This window comes from Chelonia mydas, chromosome 8, assembly GCF_015237465.2.
Source record: "Chelonia mydas isolate rCheMyd1 chromosome 8, rCheMyd1.pri.v2, whole genome shotgun sequence".
In the NCBI taxonomy this organism is placed as follows: Eukaryota; Metazoa; Chordata; order Testudines; family Cheloniidae; genus Chelonia; species Chelonia mydas.
Window position 1 is genome coordinate 101,841,532 of NC_057854.1, and position 24,441 is coordinate 101,865,972.

General features: G+C 41.8%; 1 protein-coding gene across 6 annotated transcripts in view; it reads right to left on the reverse strand.

Moving 5' to 3' along the window:
• Positions 1-24,441, reverse strand: part of MAST2 (microtubule associated serine/threonine kinase 2) — a 372,012-nt gene that overhangs the window by 14,112 nt on the left and 333,459 nt on the right. For all 6 annotated transcript variants that reach the window (XM_037907057.2, XM_043521549.1, XM_037907059.2 and 3 more), the window contains 11 exons: positions 21,731-21,792; positions 19,056-19,141; positions 15,757-15,965; positions 12,821-12,959; positions 10,996-11,128; positions 9,822-9,987; positions 8,681-8,782; positions 6,947-7,069; positions 5,001-5,110; positions 2,465-2,616; positions 1,088-1,395 (listed from right to left, as the gene is read on the reverse strand). In XM_037907057.2, coding sequence (XP_037762985.1) covers positions 1,088-1,395; positions 2,465-2,616; positions 5,001-5,110; positions 6,947-7,069; positions 8,681-8,782; positions 9,822-9,987; positions 10,996-11,128; positions 12,821-12,959; positions 15,757-15,965; positions 19,056-19,141; positions 21,731-21,792 — 1,590 coding nt within the window. The remainder of the gene's footprint in view (positions 1-1,087; positions 1,396-2,464; positions 2,617-5,000; positions 5,111-6,946; positions 7,070-8,680; positions 8,783-9,821; positions 9,988-10,995; positions 11,129-12,820; positions 12,960-15,756; positions 15,966-19,055; positions 19,142-21,730; positions 21,793-24,441) is intronic.

Sequence of the window (24,441 nt, forward strand, 5' to 3'; positions counted from 1 at the left end):
GTTTTCCAGGGGAGCATTCATCTATGACCATGATACTGTTTTTTCTCTTCCTGCAGTTCCCTGCCTCATTCACTCCACACCTTCCAGCTTCTGCAACAAATGAAGCAGGGGTCTGTAGACAATAGTCTCCTTCACTACACAACCCTGATTCATCCCCATAGCAGGTCTGTCCTGCGCACTGTATGAGGCAGGGGCCCTGTGGAAAATACAGTATGTGATCATGTAATTAAAGACTGTTATAATGCAAATGCACAAGGGAGCCAAATTAAGGTTGCACAGGCAATCTTAATTCTGCAATTTTCTATCTTTTGAGTGCTTGACTTTGCAACCTTAACAATGTTCTTTTAACAGTTTTTTGGTAGGTAATTTCCAAGGTTTTTAATAAAGCAAGCTGAAAAAACAAACTCCATCTTGTGACATCATATTAACAGCCCCAAGGGTCATCAGCGGGGTTGGTACCTTTAGATCCACTGCACAGACCTCTGTTACTTGAGCTAACGGAGTAACTGATAGCAGTAGTAGGTTGTCATCCTCTATGTGGATCACCATTAGAGGGGTATGGGACACTTTGCCAGTGGATTTCAAAGATATTTGCTCACAACAGAGGAGTGGTGAGACTGAGAATTCTTGGTTACATTCTAGGCTCTGGAAGGGAGTGTTCTCTAGTGGGCACAGACTCTTCTGCCTATTTCCTCTAAGTTTGACCCATTCTGCCCTGTCCCCTCCAACCAGTCCCTGTCCCAGTCCTGTCTCTTCCCCTCCCCTGGCTCCTTGTCCCAGTCCCATTCTCCGCACCCTAGCCAATCTCAGTCTCCACTTCTCCGGCGTCTCATCCCAGTCCCAGTCTCCTTGCCCTGTCCCAGTCTCATTCCTCTTTACTCTCCATCTCAATCCCCTCCCCACCAGCTGTTCCTTGTTTTCCCCTCAGTCCCAGTTCTCTCCCACACACTGTCTCTTCCCCTCTCTGGCTCCTTGTCCGATCTGTCTTACCTCTCCCATCATCTGCTTCCCCCTACTCCACTGGTTCTCAGTCTCAACCTCCTCTCAACTTCTCGATGGCAGTGATCCCATCCCACCAGGTGCATACCTGTCAGGGTTGAGCTGCTGATGTTGCTGATGGTTGACGAGGGTGTTGTTGGCCCATCCTCATCTAAGTGCAGCTCTCGCTCCACAGGTTGTTCTGGAATTGGCAGGGGGAGCCCCTCACGCGACTGTACTGTAGATAGTAATGTTCCATCGGGCTGTTGCTTTTTGGGGGCAAGTCCTTCTTCCTCAGCTGAGATGGCGAACCGGGGCATGTCGAGAAGCCCCGAACAACGCCGCCGAACAGTAAGAGGCGGACTGGAGTCACTCTCTGTGTGTGAGGATTCAGACACGGACAAGCGCTTACGCAGTCTGAGAGAAAAAGCATGACCAGGTCACTGGGTTGGGCTGTGATAATTCATAACGCCGAAGGACAAGTGATTGTTACTGGTATACAAGCACAGAAATAATGAGCAAACTCAAGCCAAAACAATATGATTCCAGGTTCAAGCCTCCCAATTTGGGTAGTTGGGAGGTGAGCTAGGGAGGAGGCTTGGGTTTAGGGTTGTTGTTTGGATCATTAAAAGTTATGGGTATTTGCAAAATTCAGATCTGGATTATTTTCCCTTATTAACTTTTTAAGATAAGTACAAAATCAAACAAAATACAATGCAATGAAAGCGACACAAATTATTACAACAATCGTTATTACCAATAACAGGGCAAAGAAATGCAAACACTTGTACCTATCATCTTATGCTTTTACCTGCTCTTTTTTCTTTTTTAGACTTATTTTTATAACTTTTAGCAGGATCAGTTTATATTAGTTACACATGTAATCTATCAAGTGTTCTTAGTAAAGGTGTAGGAAAGACATTCTAGATCACAACCACATTAAATGCATCCATATGACACCATGTTTTAGCGTATGATCCCCCATTCTATAACTTGTGTAGTTATTTTCTCCATTAAGCTGAATCCAACAATTATTCCAGTCATTCTGGGCACAAGGGAGGCATGCTGGATTTCTATTTTCTGAGTATTATTACATTTTGCTAACAGAGATGACAGGACACAATTATTTCTTGTATTCAGCACTGTGGAAAGACCAATATTTTTCTAATTTGTGGCAGGAGAGAATGTGGGGAGAACTAGATTTTGAACCCCTGGAGGTTCAGAGATGTTTGGATTGGGAACTTTGGTTCAGGCCCATCTCAGACTCCATTCTCAGAAAGGAAGCTTTGCTTACGAGCAGAATATCTTTTGCTTTATTTTAAACATTTGCTGTAAGCTTACATAATGTTAGAACTTAACAAGATGCTTTTAAGTAGTACACAGATTTTACACTGAATTGCAGCTGTAAGAGTTTCTGATGTCAATGTAGATGGGGAAAAAAGCCTTCTTTGTGGTTAAATAAAAAGTACAAGTCTAATAAACTCACATTTCAGGAGAGCCAATCACCCAGCTGCGGTCCCGACTTTTCAGACCACTCAGGCTGTCTAGCCGATCATCTTTTTCCTCACTGAGACTGCGCTTAGTTGGTGGTGTTTTCCTCTCTTCATGGATGGAAAGACGTTCCATACTGCTGTACACCTGCATATAGCAAAAGCACTTAAGTTCCATCTGTACGAAGCATGCAGTAAACAGTCCTGCAAGTCCTTATCTAATCAAAAGGTATTTCTCTCCCAGAATGGAAGCTTGGTTTAAAACCTGAACTTGGCAATGTTCTCTGATTAGCTAATGCAGGACCCAACACAGATGTGATATGCTCAGGCAACGTACACCGGGGAGAAGGGAAGAGGCAAGATTTGGAACTGTCAGATATGTCCTTCTGCTGTAATACCTGCACTCAGATATTCGGTTGTGATGCTACAAAGGCCATTTTTATATGAAAATTTTAAAGAAGTTGCTTAAACAGGCTCCACAAAGCACTGAAGGCTCAAGGCTGACATCTAGATCTTGACATCACAAACTCAGTTCTGCCATTAGCATCCTGCTGCTGACCTCATTTCATTATTGTGATTCTATCAACATTGCCCCAAGTTTACTAAACCTTTTCAAACAAGAGTCTTGCCCTCTTTATGGAATTTTCCGTGCTGCTCACAGCTCAACCAATGTGCATCTCTCTGCTGTACAGTGATATTTTAAATAATTAAACAATTAACAAAAAAAACCCTTTTACAACTTTTAAAACTGTATTTGATTGTGGACCTGATTTTCATAAGAAGAGATTAATAAAAATGCTGTTATTAAAAATTCAGCACATCAACAAGAAAATTATTAATTTATTTGGCTAAATTGTCAGACAAACTTTTCAAAATATAAAGAGCTTTTTATTCTTCCCATTCTACAGATGTTGTAGCATTTTTCTAAATTTAAACATAAATGTATTGCAGTGGACTTTCTCTGCTTGTGTCAAAAATACTGAACAGAAGTTGCAGCCAAACAGATTAATTGCTGTTCATAACAGGGGGATATGGTGGAAAAAGAAATCAAGACTTATGGATTCGTAAAAACCTGTTCAAGGTCCCAACTAATTCTCAGGTCCAATTTTAGTCTTACTTATAGTGGTGTAAACCAGAAGCAACCCCACTGAAGTTAATGCTAGTTAAAACCATTGTGATATCTGAACCAGGTCCACAGAGAAGACTGGATAACATTACAACCCTCAAGGCACTTTCAAATAGGGCAGTGAGATACTCTCTTTCACTGTTATAAAGAGGACAGTGATAAACTATTCTCCATGTCTACTGAAGGTAGGACAAGTAGTAATGGGCTTTATCTGCAGCAAGGGAGATTTAGGTTAGCTATTAAGAAAAATGTTCTAACTACAAGGGTAATTAAGTTTTGAAACAGGCTTCCAAGGGAATCCCCATCACTGGAGGTTTTTAAGAACAGGTTGAACAAAAACCTGCCAGGGGTGGTCTAACTTTACTTGGTCCTGCCTCAGTGCATGGCGCTGGACGTGATAACTTCTCGAGGTCTCTTCCAGCCCTACATTTCTATGATGCTATGATACAGGGGTACTGTATGGTTTCAGAGTAGCAGCCGTGTTAGTCTGTATCCGCTAAAAGAAAAGGAGGACTTGTGGCACCTTAGAGACTAACAAATGTATTTGAGCATAAGCTTTCGTGGGCTAAAGCCCACTTCATCAGATGCATGCAGTGGAAAATACAGAGGGGAGATTTATATACACAGAGAACATGAAACAATGGGTGTTACCATACACACTGTAAGGAGAGTGATCAGGTAAGGTGCGCTATTACCAGCAGGAGAGCGGGGGCCGGTGGGGGGGGGGGGGGGGGGGGGACCTTTTGTAGTGATAATCAAGGTGGGCCATTTCCAGCAGTTGACAAGAACGTCTGAGGAACAGCAGGGGGAGGGGAATAAACATGGGGAAATAGTTTTACTTTGTGTAATGACCCATCCACTCCCAGTCTCTATTCAAGCCTAAGTTAATTGTATCCAGTTTGCTAACTAATTCCAATTCAGCAGTCTCTCGCTGGAGTCTGTTTTTGAAGTTTTTTTTGTTGAACAGGCCCACCAAGGAAGGAAGGAAGGAAGAGGTCTGTGTGTTTAGAACAAGTTCAGGTCTGTTTACATTCATGATGGAACAGCATTTGGACCGCATGTGGAGCCCCTCACAAAATGCACTTGGGTTTTTACTGAATATCGATAGGAGACCTATTCTGAGACCTCTTGAACCCCACCTGTTATTTCAGGGCAACCGAGGATAAACGTTGCCGTACTACCATGTGTACAGAGTCCATTACCGAAGATAAACTACTGCAGTGCAGACAGCTGACACAAACCATGGTGCACTGTCCTTTTTGTCTAAAATGCCTAAATTCAATGAGTGATAAAGACTATGTGGCCCCTTCGTGTTATCTGAACATTGTTTTTTTTAAAGGGCAACTCATGACTAACAGAAAAATCTAAATAAGAATATGATTTTAAACAAACCGGTATGCCCTTACCTTACTGAACCGTGGTGAGCAAGATGAGAACTGCCTAATTTCTACATGATCATCATCATTTGTGTCTTCATCTTCTTCTGAATCTAGGTGCTGGTACCGTTCAGAACGAGCTATGAACAAGGACACAAACTGCAGTATAATTAACCAGCACCTAGAAAGCCCATGCCCTTTGTACTTTCTAGAAAGTACGTCAAACAGTAACTGATGCTCACAGGATCAGTTTGCACATAGCAATTCCTATTTGTCTAGCTGCAAAGGTTGCCTGTTGCAGACCTTTGAGTATTTTTGATCATGAAGAATATCTTCAGTAAAGCTGTGCATGTGTGCAAATAGACTTCAAATATACACACCATTTTGCTCTTCCTATTCCTTTAAACATGTACTACACTCTATTCTTGTTTGTTTAGTGTTTATAACACCTCAGATATATTACACTGTAAAACTGACTGATCCTCAGCAGAGCATATAGCAAATAGATATATATATATATATAAAATATAGATTCTGGAAACCATGAATTCTAAGAAAAGGAGGACTTGTGGCACCTTAGAGACTAACAAATTTATTAGAGCATAAGCTTTCGTGAGTTACAGCTCACTTCATACTAAGCTTAGTGCTTACTAACACAAACAGTCCTATTAAAGGAAATGGGAATGCAGTTTACTCTGTCTTGTTATTTCCAATTTAGTGGATTTAGCATTGTGCAAAGTTCATTCTGGACATGTGCAAGCCTTCATTTTGTAATACATTTACTTAAAAACTATTCCTCTTCTCCCACCTACAACTGCAAGTGATTACTAGGCAATTGCCAATTTTTTAAGGAAGTCTAAACATAGCTATTTTTGAGTGAAAACATCTAAAATGCCCCCCAAAATATTTTTGAGCTCTGCGATCATACAATTCTAAACCAGCCCAATATAAATTTTTATAATTTGGCAAAAAAAAAAAAAAAAAAAAGATCCCCAGGCTGAGCCACATTTGCTGCATTGCATCAGCCAGAAAGGATTTCTTTCAGGAGTTATAAACCTTGGAAAACCAGTAGTGCTTATGATAGGAATGCCATCTCAGTTTTCCGATGACCATATAAAGATCCTTTATGACATGAGAATTCTCTCCCTGGCATCCCCTCTATCCAGCTAAGCATGCTTGGACATTTGTTGCTGTCCGCAGAGCTTGTCAGCTGGGGATTGCTAGAAAATAAAAAGGCACTTCTACCCACGGGGATTGAGCTCAGTGTCCCTGCACCGTATCCCACCATCACTGTCCCAGAACCAAAGCACTAGAGGTCTAACATGATCACCCCACTGCACTAGAGAGCCAAGCTCTACCTAACTACAGTATTTCAACCAGCATCACCACAGTAAGGCCTCTCTCACTGTGAACATTATTGTAATAATTCCTTTACAAAGTCAAAGGATTTTTCCTTCCAACGTATGAGTTAAATACGAGTTAAAAACTAATATCACCCAAAAACTGTAGCGTGGAAACATGCACATGGACTGGAAGAGTCATCGCATCTGATGTGCTTGATCACAGCAATCATTTTAACATAACCCAGCACAATGATGTTCATGTGAACAGAAAGAAGGGAGGACCACAAAAAAAAAAAAAAAATTACACACAGCTAAATACCTCCTTTAATGAAGTAAAGAATTTCCAGGGCTCTTCTGAGAACACTGTGGCAGAAAATGGGATATAACTAGGCCACCAATACCAACGAAGCATGGAATAATTTTCATGAAATTCTGATTCAGTTCCAAACAAACTCCTCTCTTGGGACTCAATATAGTACTTTTTACAGAATATCAATCAAATATATTTTATTAAGCTGGTGATAATGATTTTCATTAAGCAATTGACAAAATATAAATTAACTATACATAAGAAATATGGCCCACATTAAAGATGATACAACTCAGGCTGAGTCAGAAGCTCTTCTTCCTTACTGTCAAAGTAGCTAGTGTCATCCTCAGATTCCAGCTGTGGAATAAATTCTGCTTTCTGTCGAAGTAATCCATTCCAGTCCAGATCTTTAAAGAACCGGTGCTGTTTCACCTCAAAGGCACTACCTGAAAGGAGAGTATTTTTCTAACATTGCTCTCACGTGTCAAAAAATTCTCAAGGCATAGGAGAAAATACGGAAGTACACTCATCTAAAACGTATTTTCTGAGAATCACAGGAAACTAAACTTGGGTTCTTTGCCAATGTTGTGATAACAGATAAAAACTGCACGATTTACACCCCCTTAATTTAAGCACAACACATGCCTACGTTGGCTGGAAAGCAGCATCTCCAGTATAGTTCTGCAGTGTAAGTCTCAAGAGTGAGAACAAATTAATGAAAAACCTTTAAATGTGATCTTGTTCACATCAAGTGTATGTGCACTGTTTTTGACCCTGATTCTGCAAGGCACTTAAAGATATGAGTAGTTCCATTGAATTCAAAAGTATTAAAATTAGGCATGTGTTTAAAAATATCTTCTTGAATCACGATCTTTGTTGTTAAACTCTGGGGCTTGAACACTGAGAAAGAAAAAATCTGAAAAGATCATTTGCCTGCTGGGGTGTGGACATTTTAAATGAAAACACTGCTCATAAAAGGTATCAGATTTGTCCACAGAAAAGGCCTGGTATGAGAAAAGAAAAATAAGGTTTGTTGGCTGAGAGCAAAGACGCCCACTGTGGTGACAGTTTTAGTGGTACAGAATCTGTCCACCAGCAATGGAAATAAACCCATCTATGCATTTTACATATAACAAAACACAACACCCTTAAGGTGGCGATGACTTTCATCCACCACCTGTGGGGTCTGAATTTGAGCTGGTGCTCTCTCTCGATATGAAAGGCTTTATTTCACATGACTGATTCTTGAGCCACCCAGCCAGCAAGTGTACACTTTGAAATTGTTCTGTATTTGCATTTTCTAAAGGCTACATATAAACTGAATTACGAATTTGAAATGAAATGCAAAACCAAACCAAACCAAACCCAAAAAGTTAGTGAAAAAGAGGAACTGCGCCATGAGGCTGCAGGTCAGGCAGGAATTATTGAGACTGGAGTGTCATGTGGAAGTTAGCTGAATACATCAATGGTTCCCTAAAATCTTAAAAGGGAAAGTCCTAAATTGCAAAGGCATAAATCTCACCATACATTGCTTACAGATAGTCTTAAGCACTTTACTTTTCCCAGGAAACTTCAAGTTCTTGGATTTTAGGGAATTACACAGCAGTGTGCGTACCATTAAGGGGAAAAGTTGTAATTTTGTTACACTCACAAGTGCTCATCAACATCTCCTCGCCAAAGAGAATTTCACGCAAAATCTGTTGAAACAATTTTCCGATTGACACACAAATCCCTGACAAAGCCCGAACTGGAACCGTCAAAAAGGCTGTCTAGTGAGGTTATGCTGTGACCTATGTACAGTGAGTCAGATTGGTGAGCAGACACCTTTTCTTCTTTAACCCCCCAAAACAATGGCATTTTTCTGACACATGCAGATTTCTCACTGATTCTGATCATGCTATCCCCAGGGACAGAAAGTTGTGAGACCACCACTAAACGCAGTGCATACTATTTCACAGCACAAAGGCAGCATTTCACAACAGTGTAGCAACTCCCATTGGCACTGCAGCTTCTTTTATTGCTTCGGGTTAGTCTTTTTTGCAAGAATACGCCTGTACCTGTTCCCAGTCTTTCCAGAGGGTTTTGACAGAGAAGTTTAGATGTGAGGTCCTGTGCATCTGGTGGTAATGCATCATCTCCTTCTGGCCAGGCAATTTCATCTAAGGAGATAAAGCAATTTGAAAAAGGCAAGTCACGAAATCCACAAACATTTTTATACAACAGAAAGTAGTAGGCTGTAGCAGAGTGTTATTTGAATGGGTTTGCATTCAGCCGCATGAGTACTTAATATAATTCAAGCACTGACATTTTCCAAAATGCATCTAAATTCAATATTAACCATAGCTGCTGTCAGTGCAAACAGTAATTGTTGGAACAAAACTGTAAGAACCTTAATACATATGAAGTAATGAGCTTTTATGGCAAGACAAAGAATTACTATGGTGCAGCTGTATCTCATGCCTACACATTTTGGGTAACAATTTTATTAATCAATTTTAGCTCTTGCTTCTTGCAAATCCTGAAACTCACTTTCCACAAATATTTGCTTAAAATTCACTGTTTCGGTGAACATTTGAGAGTAATCCTTTTCACTTGAATACTCATGGAAAGTGAACACAAGCAAATCAATTAACAAAAACAGAATCAATCAATTTTCTACAGCATTTGCCCAGCTCTAACCATGGGCCAAAGGACAAAAACTTTCACTACCCAAGGCATGAAGGTATTTAATACAACAGTGTTTATTGATGTACTTTGTTGCTTTTTATAAGTTATTTTTATTACATTTGCGTAGTAATTGACTAATGAGCCCTATCCTTTGTGTCTGCACGGGATAACCAACAACAAAATAGAACCTTGGCCTGCTAATCGGCTTGCTCTTTTCAAATGCAAACACATCTCTTTCCACTCCCCACATCACTAATTTTTTTTATAAGCTGGATTTCTCCCTGCACTATGCATATTGACAGAGTTTACATACATATATACAGATGACATTTGGTGTATGTTAAGCAAGTTAAGAGCTTTTAGCAACTCTAGTGATTTACCAAAAAGGGAGTATCAAACTAATTCTAATACTGAACAATTAACTTTGCTTCTTATGTAGCCTTTCACTAAATTACAGCAGATTTCAATTTTTTCATACTCTCTCGTAGTGAACCGCTAAAGGTAACCCCTCCAGAGACAGAATAAACATACCACTGATTACTTGTCCAAACAGTTCTTCTGGTGTGTCACCAAAGAAAGGGACACAGCCAACTAAAAACTCATACAGGATAACTCCCATGGCCCACCAATCCACAGGCTTTCCATAACCCTGTCGCAAGATCACTTCCGGGGCAATGTATTCTGGAGTCCCACATACCTGAAGATGGACAGACAGAAAGGAAACTGTTAATTTACAAAAAAAAAAAAAAAAAAAAGAGGAGTTCTTGTGGCACCTTAGAGACTAACAAATTTATTTGAGCATAAGCTTTCGTGAGCTAGAAACCATTTCATCGGATGTATGAAGTAAAAGATACAGGAGCAGGTATAAATACATGAAAGGATGTGGGTTGCTTTACCAAGTGTTAGGTCAGTCTAACGAGATAAATCAAGTAACAGCAGGATACCAAGGGAGGAGAAATAACTTTTGAAGTGGTAAGAGAGTGACTACCATTTTTGGAAGCCAGCTTCCTTCTACCTAATTCTTTTTCCACTGCCTCAGCTGGAGCAGGTAGTGATTTTTGTCATTAACACATCCCTTGCCACATGGAAATATTCCACAGTTAGTGTCAGGCAGACTAGATAAACTTGCATAACCTGTCAAAGCTGTCAATATTCAGCATTTATATGAATTGCCCAATTTTCCACACATGGCTTCGGTGCAATTTAGAACAGAACTTTGAAATCCCAAACTAAGGGCTAAAAGTGCATCTTTTCAAAAATGAAGGTAAAATTCTGCTAAAGAACATTATTTGTGCAGAATCATATGAAAACCTTGTGATTCAAGTCTCGTCTCTTCATCATTCAACACAGACCACAGTGTCAGGGAATTCTACAAATCCTTTGATTCTGTCACAAAGGGCCCCAACCCATACATCTAGGAGCATGCACCTTCAAGGAGATAATTGCAGGTTCAGCTTTTAAGTTTATAGTTTCATTAGTTTAACTGTATTCAGCGCTTACATCACTCCCCATACAGTGGTGAATCTATCTGAACCGTGATCATCAAGTTACCTCTGTCTGCAATTTCAGGTCACAAAATCTTTTCTTTTTGCAAACAGCATTAAACACTCTCAGTCTATACACTGAAAAAGAAAAGTCTGCGAAATGCTGTGGAGATTCACTGATTCAAAGCTGTAATTTTTTAGAAAAACATTTTGCAGCTTACCTGCTTATCCAGGAACTCTCTTGCATCTTTCTCAATGTGTCCCTCATATAGATTGGTTGTGAGACTCATTAGCCCAATTTTAGAGAGTCCGAAATCTGTTAGTTTAATGTGACCCATGGATGTTATCAGAAGACTGGGAAAAAGAGGAAAGAAAGTAATTCAGTATTCACTGCTATAGTTTCAGAAAGCAATCACAATGTAACGTTATTGCATTATCTAGCACAATGTCTGATAGATATATGGTGCTTGGTGATCCTGTGCATTTCCCCACTTATATGCAACTGAACATCATGAACAAGACCAAGACTGCTGGGAAATCAGACGGCTTTCAGACTGGACTAATGCAATAACAGGGTTCAGACAGACCTTTGAATAGAATGTTTGCAGTGCTGTAGCCATATTGGTCTGAATGGAAACTTCACAACATGAAGAAGGGAGCCAGACTGAACAGCGACATTTTCTGAGCAGAGTCAAGAAACAAAACGTCATCCCCTATTACAAACCTCTGATCACTACAGACAGCTCCAGAGAGCAGAGGAAGCTCTTTGTAGCTAGAAAGCTTTTCCTTTCCACCAACAGAAGTAGGTCCAATAAAAGATATTACCTCATCCAACTTCTCCCTCTCATTTGAATAGAATGTTATTGTAAGAGGCCATTCTTTCCATGCCTAACTGCTCTAATAAGACTCAAGATTAAATGCTCTTCTGGCTTTCAATCCAACATCCTTAAAACGATGGGTTTTTGTCAACTTTCGTACCTGCTGTTAGGATTTGAGAGTTTTTTGCTGAAACAGGGCAGAGAGATCTGTTTGTTTTCGATGCACCTTCTAAATATGCCATAGGAACAGCTTAGAACATACAAGTGATTACTGAGTTAAATTCAGGACATGTTCTGGGAAGCAGGGACTCTGAAAAAGAGTTGAGGGTCATGGTGGATAATCAGCTGAACATGAGCTCCCAAGCATGACGCCATGGCCAAAAGGGCTAATGAGATCCTGGGATGCATAAACGGGATTCTCAAGTAGGAGTAGAGAGGTTACTTCATTTCTGTATTTGGCACTGGAGCGACGACTGCTGGAACACTGGGTCCAGTTCTGGTGCCCACAATTCAAGAAGGATGTTGATAAATTGGAGAGGGTTCAGAAAAGAGCCATGAGAATGATCAAAGGACTAGAAAACCTGCTTTATAGGAGCTCAATCTATTTAACTTAACAAAGAGAAGGTTATGGGGTGACTTGATTACAGTCTATAAGTACCTACATTGGGAACAGAAATTTAATAATGGGCTCTTCAGTCTATCATAGAAAGGTATAACATGATCCAATGGTGAGAAGTTGAAGCTAGATAAATTCAGTTTGGAAATAAGGCGTAATTTTTTAACCGTGAGAGTAATTAATCATTGGAACAATTTACCAAGGGTCGCGGTGGATTTTCCATCACTCACAATTTTTAAATCAAGACTGGATGTTTTTTCTAAAAGCTCTGCTCTAGGAGTTATTTTGGGGGAGTTCTCTGGCCTGTGCTATTCAGGAGGTCAGACTAGATGATCACAATGGTCCCTTCTGGCCTTGGAATCTATGAATGCTTATTAATGTGCATCATGGCGGGGCGAATTACTCTTTAATGATGTTAGCACAGATTGACAACCAAAAACAAGAAGTTGAACCTATCAAAAAAACAACATTATAAACTTAGTCTTTTCAAGACTAAATAAATGAGACAAGACGGGCTATTTGCCTATAACATCCAATGCTTTCCTTGGTAATTATACTTTTATCACAGAGATCTACAACTACATATATGAACCTGAAAGGTTCAAAACATACTTGTCAGGTTTTAGGTCACGGTGGACAATGCCATAATTGTGTAGGTACTCCAGCGCCAGCACTGTCTCTGCAAAATACATCCTGGCCATATCGACTGGTAGGGCTCCAATATTCTTTAGGAGTGTGGCACAATCTCCTCCTAGAAATAAATTACAAACATAGCACATTGAAATGACATATGAATACTAAGCTACAGTAGCAGCAACATCTCAAAATTAGATTGGTAGAATTTCTGCCTCCTTAAATTACATCTCTCTCTACATTGAAGGTTCTTACCCTTGATCCTGTATTCTGAACACAGTTTAGAAAATAATTTTAATTTCCAAAATGCCTTTTTTATTTGCTGTAATTTAAATCTCTATAGTTTCTGTTATGCCTGTCAGGATCTAAATGCATGTCACAAACCATACAAGTCGCTCTTCTGCACAGAAGGGCAGTAACCAGCCAGACAAGGGATACATAGCAAGCCTCACAACAGCATGGGACAGGGGACACTTTTGTCAATGACATTTTGGCAAATTCCAGCTCTTTACAAAGCAGTATGATGCCACTGAAGTCTGTGGACAGTGAACAATGACAACGTTTCTATGGCTTCATCTGAGGTACCACAGGAAAGGAAAGTCCACAGAATTAAATTTATCAGCCTTGGAAAGGAGGAGGACTAAGCTGAACTTGCTAGGATTCAGGGAGTCTGGGTTTGTCAACCTTGATTCGGAGACTACTGAGAAATGCTCTCTCCACTTTAGGGAGCACAGATAAGGGTCTTCTTGCCTTCCTAGGGGAGCAGTCCAGCTGGCTTCCATACAACTATTTATTGAGAAAAGCAAGCAGGATTTGGCTCAATGATTGTATAAATTCATCTTCCAGGTTGGAAAGGAATCTGGGAAGGAAGTATAGTTTACACTCAGCCAGCCTTTGTGGCTATAGTACATGGGTGGGCAAACTTTTCGGCCCAAGGGCCTGTAGGGAGCCAGGGGGGCTCACCTCCGAACCAGAGGGTAAAGAGCCACCCTTTCAGCCTGAGTGGGCGGGGCCAGGCCAAGCTTCCGCCAATCCCCGGAAGGGGAAGGGTGGGACAGGAAGTACAAAGGGCGGGGCCCTCTGCCCAGTGAAGAGAGCACCAGGGAGGGAGACAGACACAGGTTGCTCCCTTGCGATCCTGCTGCTAACCCAGGCGAAGCCCTGGGCAAGGAGGAGCCTGACCGGGAGGAAGGCCTGTGGCAACCAGGGCTGCCAGCCGCTGAATACCCAGAGGACCTGGAGGGGCCTGACTGCAGCCCGGGCCAGCGTGAGTCCGATACCGAGGGGGAGCGGGAGTGGCCCGCAGCGGAATACTCGGACGGGATGGAGGGACCGGAGCTGCCCGCAGCGGATTACCCGGAGGAGATGGAGGGACCGGAGCGACCCGCCTGAGAGACCGGGTAGGAAGTAGCCCAGGGGCCGAACTACACCGTGGGGTGGGTGTGTTTGGTCAGCGGGCGCGGACGGCCCCGCTGACCCAGCGGCGGGACTTTCGCCTCCCGCCACTGTCAGGGCCCTGGGCTGGAACGCAGTGGAGTTGGGTGGGCCTGCGTACCCCTACCCCGGCGCTCCCCGGCCTGAGGGGCGCGCCCCTGGCTCGTGCCGGCGCTCCCCGGCCTGAGGGGCGCGCCCCTGGCTCGTGCCGGCACACCTTCCCCACTAATTCCCCAACGCCCGGAAGGTGTGGCTGAGGCCTGCCACGGAGACCATAGCTCTCCATCGCCCCTAGGGGCTCGGAGGACCCACCGACACCTGTCAGAGGGCCACATCAGGGTACAAAACGGTATGGAAGGCCAGGGAGGAAAGGCTGTGCCTCCCCAAACAGCCTGCCCCTGCCCACTATCCGCTCCCTCCCACTTCCTGCCCCCCCCAAAACCCCAGACCCATCCAACCCCCCCTGCTCCTTGTCCCCTGACTGCCCCCTCCCAGGATCCCCTGCCCCAAACCACTCTCCCCGCCCCGGCATCCCACCCCCTATCCAACCCCCCCTGCTCCCTGTCCCCTGACTGCCCCCTGGCCCTATCCACCCCCTCCCCGACAGGCCCCCTGGGACTCCCACACCCTATCCAACCCCCTCCCTGTTCCCTGACTCCTGATCGCCCCAGAACCTCCGCCCCCTGTCCCTTGACTTCCCCCCGGGACACCCTATCCCAACCCCCCACCGCCGGTTGTTCTTTGTCAGCTTCCTGTTACTGTACAAACGTTCCGCTGCTTGACTAGACCTTAGCATTTCTGTTCTTGATCTTTTTAACCTTAATACTAACCAAATCATGGGCCAGATCATCCCCTCCAATGGTAGTACCCACAGGAGAGCTCCCTGTTCAAGTGTCTCTGCAGCCATTCCCGTGCAGAGACCTCCACACTGGCTCTAGCTCCCCAGAAGCTTCCCTGCACATGGCTCTGTGTTGGCACAGATCCACTGCAGCCAAGCTATGTTACCTGCAGCTCCCATTGGGACCCACAGAGTGGGCATTTCCCCAGGCAAGGTATCACAGCTCCAGGCTGGACTGACTTTTCTGACCCATCTCTACAATGTGGTCCAGACAATCTCCACTCCCTCCCCACCATATGAAGTTCAGACCCATGGATCACCCTTCATAGTGCATAGGAACAAATAGTATTGTGGAGGTGGCTCAGATCCTCTTCTGTGTAGGCATGGGCAGACCCATTATGTGAAAGGTCTACCAAGGTGGCATCTTGAGAACACGATCTAAGCCTATTTTGGCTGCAACATTCGATCCTAGAGGGCAATGGTGGGTGATCCTAAAGACTCAATCTGTAAAGCACTTGGTGATAATACAGCATGAAAGGCACTATATATACAATAATTACTGCCACTCTGCAACATTAACATGTTTCAAACAATTAAACATTCAGTAATATAACCAGATACTTTTCAAGCCTGAGACAAATACCTTCCACATACTCCATAACCATACAGAGGTGGCGTTTGGTCTCGAAGGAGCAGAACATACTGACTACAAAGGGGTTCTCAGCAAAGGTCAGGATGTCTCTCTCCACGAAGGCCTGCTGGATCTGGTTTCTCAAAATTAGGTTCTGTTTGTTGATCTTCTTCATGGCAAAGCGCTGGCGGGTAGTCTTGTGCCGCACCAAATACACAGCCCTAGAACACAACAAAAGGGTTCCTACCTTCAGTTCGGACCATTTAAAAAACAATGGATTGCGGGTCACTACATCACGTACACTGATAGGCTCCTGCTAGGTTTATCTATGACTACATAAAACATCTGTCATGTCAAGCATCACTACAGAAGAAGAAATCTCTCTATGCTTTTCCTCAGAGTAAGAAATGGGGAAGGCTACTCTTCATCAGCTTCTCCAAATATATAACATTCTCAGCGGTGAGACTAGCTCAGCCTTAATCAGGGAAAGCTCTCGTAACTTTATGAGATTCTTGCATACTAAAATTAAAAATGCAATTCCTCCATCAGAAATAAGACTAGAGCTCTGTGAGATTACACCAGAAACCATACATTCCTGCAGTATTTTCAAATGTCCAGACAATAAATGAAGACTGTAGCACACGATCTTGGGGATATGGGTAGAGGCACATACTGTTCATCATTTCAATATTTATTACAATCACCAGTCAACTGAAAAATGACCTAAAACGAATGGGATCAGTGCAACTTCCTTCCAAGCGCCACAAATTAAAGAGTTGGATTAGCTGTAACAACATGATGCAGGATTTCCTGCAGTAAAATATCCTTTTCATTTCTACCATTTGCACATCTTTGTCCGCACATTCATAGTACAGTTTGCAAATAAGGTTTTCATTCAGTTAGCTTGCTCTATTGAATCAATACTCACTCCCCTGTCTCTGGAGTGGCTTATTGTATTATATTTAACACAGTATCATATCAGCTGGATAAAGTACACAGTACATATAGCAAGGATATGACTTTGAGCAAACCACCTCTAGCCTTTTAGGGTATGTCTACATTGCAATTAGACACCTACAGCGGGCCCGTGCCAGCTGACTCGGGCTCCCGGGGTTTGGGCGAAGGGGCTGTTTCATTGTAGCATAGGTGTTCAGGTTCAGGCTGCAGCCCGAGTTCTGGGACCCTCCTACCTTGCAGGGTCCTAGAGCCCAGGCTCCAGCCCAAGCCCGAACATCTACACCACAATTAAACAGCCCTTTAGCCTGAGCTAGCTGGCATGGGCCAGCCACAGGGGTCTAACTACAGTGTAAACATACCTTTAGAGGGATGTACTTGAAAATATGGATCTACATGGAAAAGTGACTGTAAAAATGGCACTTTCTTATCTAACAAACGGGCTCTCCGATCTGCTCTCCCCTTTTTACTTACTGACTAAAATAAGCTTTTATTACATTTTCGTTTAATTCAAAAAAGCACTTCAGCACGTGCTTAAGTCCCATTGAAATCAATGGGGCAGCACAGGTATACCTGAGGGTAGAATTTGGCCTGCTGAATATCACAGCCAGAAAGAACCGAAATGGAGTTTCAGCGAGTCACAGATTCCAAGGCCAGAAGGGACCAAGATCATCTTGTCTGATCTCCTCTATAACACAGGCCAGAGAACTTCCCCACAATAATTCCTAGAGCAGATCTTTTAGAAAAACATCCAATCTTAATTTAAAAATTGCCGGTGATAGAGAATCTACCACAACTCTTGGTCCATTGTTCAAATGGTTAATTACTCACACCTATAACAAATTACACCTTGTTTTTAGCCTGAAACTTCCAGCCAGTGGATTGTGTTATACCTTTGTCTGCTAGACTGAAGAGTCTATTATTAAATACTTGTTTCCCATGTAGGTTTTTGGACTAATCAAATCACCCCTTAACCTTCTCTTTGTTAAGTTAAATAGACTGAGCTCCTATAAAGCAGGTTTTCTAGTCCTTTGATCATTCTCATGGCTCTTCTCTAACCCTCTCCAATTTATCAACATCCTTCTTGAACTGCGAACACCAGAACTGGAACTAGTTTTCCAGCAGTGGTCGCACTAGTGGCAAATACAGAAGTAAAATAACCCCTCTGCTCCTACACAAGATTCTCCTGTTTATTTATCCAAGGATCGCAACAGCCCTTTCGGCCACAGAGTCACACTGGGAGCTCCTATTCAGCTGATGATCCACGATGACCATCAAATCTTTTTCAGAGTTACTGCTTCCCAGGATAGTCACCCATCCTGTAAGTATGGCTACGTTCTTTATGCAAATGTACACATTTACTTTTGGACGTATTAAAACACATGGTTTGCTTGCACCCTGCTTAACAAGAAATCCAGCTCACTTTATCAGTGACCTGTCCTCTTCATTATATACCATTCCTCCAATCGGTGTGTGATTGGCAAACTTTATCAGTGATGATTTTATGCCTTCTTCCGGGTCAATAATAAAAATTTTAAATAGAGCAGAGCAATAACCTATTCTTGTGGGATCCCTCTAGAAACACATTTGATGATGATTCCCCCTTTACAATTACATTTTGAGACCTGTCAGTTAGCCAGCTTTTAATCAATTTAATGTGTACCACGTTAATATATCTAGTTTTTTTAATCAAAGCATCATGTGGTACCAAGTCAAATGCCTTACAGAACTCTAAGTATATTACATCAACACTGTTAGCTTAATCAACCAAACTTGTAATGTCAAATTTCAAATTCCGGGTTCTTTGTGTGGGGCTGGCAGTTGGAATTTTAACTTGTAAACTGAGCAAGTCTGTTCTGGACTCATTAAGACACAATGAAACATTAGGACATTTTTACACAGCAACTCCTCACAGTGAAATTACACTTTAACGTCTAGTTTTAATAAGTATTGAACTTATGTCTGGGTATGTGATGTCAACAAACAAGTGTATTTTATTATTATATTCTTTCCTTTAAGAAATACTACAATGTAAACAAAATGTAAAATAAATGACACCATTATTCATAAAGATAATTGCCCTGGATAACACACAAATGTCATACCTCAATTGTAACCTCTCAAATGTCACATTAATCTATCATATATGAGTTTTGTCCACATATCGCGAAGGCAAACTTAGCAGAAAAAGTTACAGCATAATAGGGCTTGAGGTCAAAGTTTTAGTGTAATATGATCAAGCAGCTGGCAAGGGCATATCATGATTAAGAGTCTGAAAGGCCTAATTCTTTATCAGGTGGCTTGACAATAACATCTTCTTGAAAAGCAAAATGCTAGACACAGCCTGAAAACCTTACCCATAAGCCCCGTTGCTGATTAGCTTAATGTTTTCAAACTCCTCTTCAGAGGGAGTTTTCTTTGACTGTGCAGGGGCCCCGCGACTCTGAAAATCAAGGAGAAGGGATTTTTTTTTTCCTACAATTCACCAGAATCTAGCCTACTTTTAAAAAATGTACTTCGCTGCTGGATAGAAAATATGAAAATCATTTAATTTTATTCCTGAATTTACAGAAAAACAACAAAAAAAAATCTATTGTCCTGGAACTTTTGCTTTGTAACTGGAAGATCTGTATGTATGTGTCTCAAATATTTGGTGGTATAATATATTTTATATTTACTCCTTTCCCTTAACATACTATAACTAAGAAATGGTTGCCACATTTAAACCACTGTCATACTGAAATCTTCCATTTAATTCTTCATACTAAATTCATTACATTTTGATTTCTGTTAGATTGTAGATCCATTCCCCTTCGCTGGTAGCCTTCTAATATCCTTCTATTGTATAATGAATGATGTTTGTTTTTTAAACTACCATGGAACTCAGAGCAGCCTTTGCACATTGACTTTCTGATCATGCTCAATAGCCCGCCAGGACCCACAGTATCGAATAAGCTGAAATATTGGAGTGGCTGGGTCATTACACATATTGAATCTACTTCTCTATATTAAGTATCCTCACACCTTCTTGTCAACTGTCTAAATGGGCCATCTTGATTATCACTACAAAAGTTTTTTTCTCCTGCTGATAATAGCTCATCTTACTAACACGGCTGCTACTCTGAAAGCTGAAGTATTTCTAACAACAATATACATCAAGCTTTTTGAGTTACTTCCACCCGAGGAGCTCAAAACTGACAGACACACTGAGGCAGAGACATCAGATGACTTGCTCAAAGTTACACAGGAGGTCTGTGGCAGAAATGGGAACAGAATCCAGATCTTCTGAGTCCTAGGGTCATCCTTCCTTTCCATTGTATTCTTGTACTAATCAGGATATTAGCTGAGAAATGTTGAGTTCCTCAGCAACTTCAAGTCATGTTTGCATTCTCCATTTTCATTGAGCACTTCCAGCAGAGATTATTCTGTACTGTATGCAGTCATACTGGAGACAAGCATAATTTACTTTATGCTGTAGACTGGGGTGGGATTTTCAAAGTTCCTACATTATTTAGAAGTCAGTGGGACTTATGTTCCTAAAGTGCTCAGGGCCAAATCTACAAAAATACTTAAGTATTGCAATGCCTAACCCCGAGGTGCCTTGCCACCTAGTGGAATCCAATCCTCAGCCCTGAGTTATGCACCCAGGCTCCCCATTCAATACATGGGGAGAGTTACCTGCCTCAGAAGCCAGCCAGCGGAGTGGGGAGCTGCCTAAGCTAGCCAGGAGTGAAATGCAGAGGAAAGGTGCATAACTGATGGGCCAGAGAGAGGCACCTCCCTCTGCTTGGGATTTTCAGCTGTGAACCCCTTTTCTGGAGTTAGGCACCTAAGTCAGGTCAGCTGCTCCGGTAGCCTGCACTCTTGAAGCTGAAACCCAGATCTTTCACAAGAGAGACCCCAATGTCATTATACCCGACAGCTCAGTGGTTAGGGCATTCACCAGGGATAAAGGAGACCTGGATTCAAGTCCCTGCTCTGGACCAGGGATTTGAATCCACATCTCCCGGAGTGCCCTAACTATTAGGCCAGGACACACGTATTCATATACACATACAGATTCCTGAACTGTATTCTTTTGTGACAGGTGGTATGTCTTGGGCAGACTCTGAGAATGCCTATGAGATCAGGCTCTGCTGGTGTGACAGGCAGGGGAAAGTCTAGTTTGAGAATCCTGTTTCAGCACTGCTGAGACTTTGGCTTCAGCCAGGGCTCTGAGCACCTCATTGGCGGGGCGGGGCGGGGGGGGCAGCATCAATTCTTAGGTGGCTTTGCACGTGCCTACTGGTGGACACTTAGGCACCCTGAGGACTTGGGCACCTGTGGGGTTAGGTGGCAGCTGAGCAGTGGTTTTTAAGGATGTCAATGGCACATAAATAAATGGTGGATTTAGCTGCCTAAGTACCTTGGAGAATCTAGCACATAGGCACTTTTGAAAATTCTACCTCGCATCAACATGTAGTTTGCATCCCTAGGAGGCCTGGAGCTTTCCCCGCCAAAAGCTGGTCTTTCCTAATAGATCTTTTAAATAAATTGTCATTTTTGTTACACAATCAAAGCAAAACCTACAGATCTATGAAGCCCGGAGAGATAAATGACTACATTTTCCCAACAAATCATTAGTAAATCCTTGTCTTGGGATCCTAAATTCACTCCCCAAGATTCTTCACCTATGCCAACACATTTCTTTCCTTAGCCCCATTTTTGTTAATGGTTGTAAAAAAAAAAGTTGTCAGCCTTCTTGATAATTCCTGTCCATATTCATTTGCCTCTATTAGTTACCCAGTTATCTTTAAATCATTACTTCTTCACAGTATTTATAGAGCTATGTCCAAGTTTCTATAAGCATGCAAGTTAGCTTTAACAGTATTTTAAAATTGTTTACCAAATAAATTTTGTTAAAAATATTCAGTGTGTTATAATATACATTGTATTATAATCTTGTTTTCCTAACAAATCTTTTACCATTGTATTAGACTGTTTCTTTCTAGGGAAGAAATAGCTAGACAGAACAAGTATATTGCTTCTTTACCTCCACTGAATCATCTGTCTCTGGAGTGTCTGGACTGTCATAGCTATTCAGCTGGGCCATTTCTGCAAACAACGAAGAACAACTATTTATAACTGTCTCAACATATAATTAATCTGTTTCTATATGGCAAAGAAACAGTATTTTAGAAAGTATTTGTATATGTCAGAAAAGCACATTTCTTCCTTTCCTGCAAAAATGTTATGCTATTACACAACAGTCACCTTTAAAATCTTGCCAGCTGTTTTAGGTAATGCCTCATACAAAGACAACCAATTATCCTTACCTCAGTATTTTGTAGCATTCTAGATATTCCCTACAACAAGGATAATGAATAAATGCAAATACTATGGTAATGCTTTTAATATTTCTCCAGCAATTTGTTAAGGGTCAGCAGCATGTGTCTGCACATTTATGTCTATGCGGGTATACCCATCCCATTAGGGTATGGAAATTAGATTTCTAAAAATTTTCTTGTCTCTAGTTGGCCCAATTCTGCAAGGTGCCAAGCACCCGCAAACCATGGGGAAGTCAGTGAGAGTTCAGGATGCTCAGCTCCTTTCAGGAGTTGCTAAGCACCTCACAGGATCAATCCCACGTCCAAAAGGCAACAGGCTAGAAGGGTAATGGTATCTAAAAGAAATCTCTAAATGTATACAACAAAATCACTGACATTTCTACAATTCCATTTCATAGAAAGAAAATGAGGCACCTCGACACCTTTTCACAATTTTTTATGGGAAATAAGTAAATGAAAGGTTCTCTTCCTCCCTGACAGGGATCAACGGAAACGTCACTTTACATCAGATTTCAACAGATACAATTAATTAAATTGCATTCAGTAACCTCTGGTGAACATTTTCCTAAGAAGCTGTTCGTCTGATGTTGCTTGCCAACCTGTCACTCTGTAATTCTGACAAATATTGCAGAAATTAAGGTAAAACTGTTTCCACAAGAGAAAAAGAAAACCAAAGTTCAATTGCTGCCAAACTCTGTGGTAACTTCCAGTCTCTGAGGCAGGGTTTATTGTTGCTGAGCCAAGCATGGAAGCAAAATTTGTGCCTATAAATATCTCAGAAGAAAAGAGATTAAATGAGATTAACAAAACATGGAGATGAAATATTTAATTGTGCAATAACTCACTGATTTCAAAGTTTAGATTTTCTGGGGCTCTGTGCCCAGGAGCATATTAGAAAGCACATGAATTTTACCATGTAGAACACTGAGGTCTGGAAGGGCTGCCAGATCACGCTTGAGGAATGGGGCAGGGGGATAGATTAAGAACATGTGCTGGACAGAGATGGCTGGTCAGGGTGCCCAGAATGTCTGGATCATTTTATTTGAACTCTATTATAATGACAGTCCTCAGTTAGTAAGGATCCTTGATATTTAACCCAAAAAAGGTACTGTAATTTGACTGACTCTCTCAAGCTTTGACAAAACAGATAAATTCTCAAGATCTTTTAAAAATTTGCCAAATCGTTCAATATAACGTACAATATTTTAAAAGTCTGTATATATAAAATATACTGTAAATTATCTCCCGTTACAAAAACAGGTTGCTTGAAACACTGTACAAGTTTAAAAAAAATTAAATGATTAAATGCTTTTTGGGACCAGAAGTATAAACTTCTGCATCTAGATCCATGGTTCTCAACCGTGGACCTGCCTGCAGTCCAATCAGCACACAGCTGCGGCCCACGTGACATCTTCAGGGTCATACAAATAGTATATATATATATATTGTGTGGATGCGACCCACGTAACATAGAGAGAGCTGCATAAGAGGCCCACAATGATAAATAGGTTGAGAACCACTGATCTAGATGAACTCTCAGAAGTATAGACTATACCTGTCATATGAATCTATGATAATGACTGACTGACATCACATTTAGCAAACACTCATTCTAAGTATATCTATTAAAAAACCCAAATGTCTACACTATTCATTGGAGGGTTAACGAATGCTTCATACAACATGGCAACGCTGTTGCAGTCTGTAGTGCTCTGAGTTACCCAATAAGGGAAAAAAAACACCTTCCATTCTCAAACTTCCCCCATCCTGTAACCTCTCTCTCCTGTCTCTCCCACTGCATCCTGTCACCCCTGTGATTATCATGGAGACTGTAGGCTCTTTGGGCAGGAGTTGTCTGTACTTTTTTGCCTTGTATAGTGGAGAACATATTGTCATTTCTACAAAAATGATAATAGTCCTGGTCCCTCATGCAAAGCTTGAGTAAACAAACTTTGCTCCTTGGGGGACCAACACAAAAGCTAGGATAATAGACTCCTCTCCAACTCCCAAACCAGTCAGTCTGTTCTGTTAATACAGTTTCTTCAGTGAAGCAGCATCTGTGGACTCCTGCACTACTCCGTCCAAAATGCAGGGATTGTGGCCAATTGATCCACTCAGACAATGACCCTGCCACTCCCCTGCACCTATACAGAGACTCTATGGCTTTGCAGCATTCATGGTGGGGGGCTTCAGAATGCACTCATGAGGTCCCTCTGTGTAGTGGAAGTGTGCTGGTTGTGCTGCAAAATGGGCTTTTCTGTGGCCATTCCACATCAGTTTAAATTTTGAGAATAGCAAGAGAGGATGAGGACAAAAAGGGGCAGGTGAATTAAAGGGAAAAAAGTTCTCATTTAACAGAGCAATGACCAGTGAAGATGGCTCATACTTGATATTTGGAAAGGCTTTTAGCCCAAAG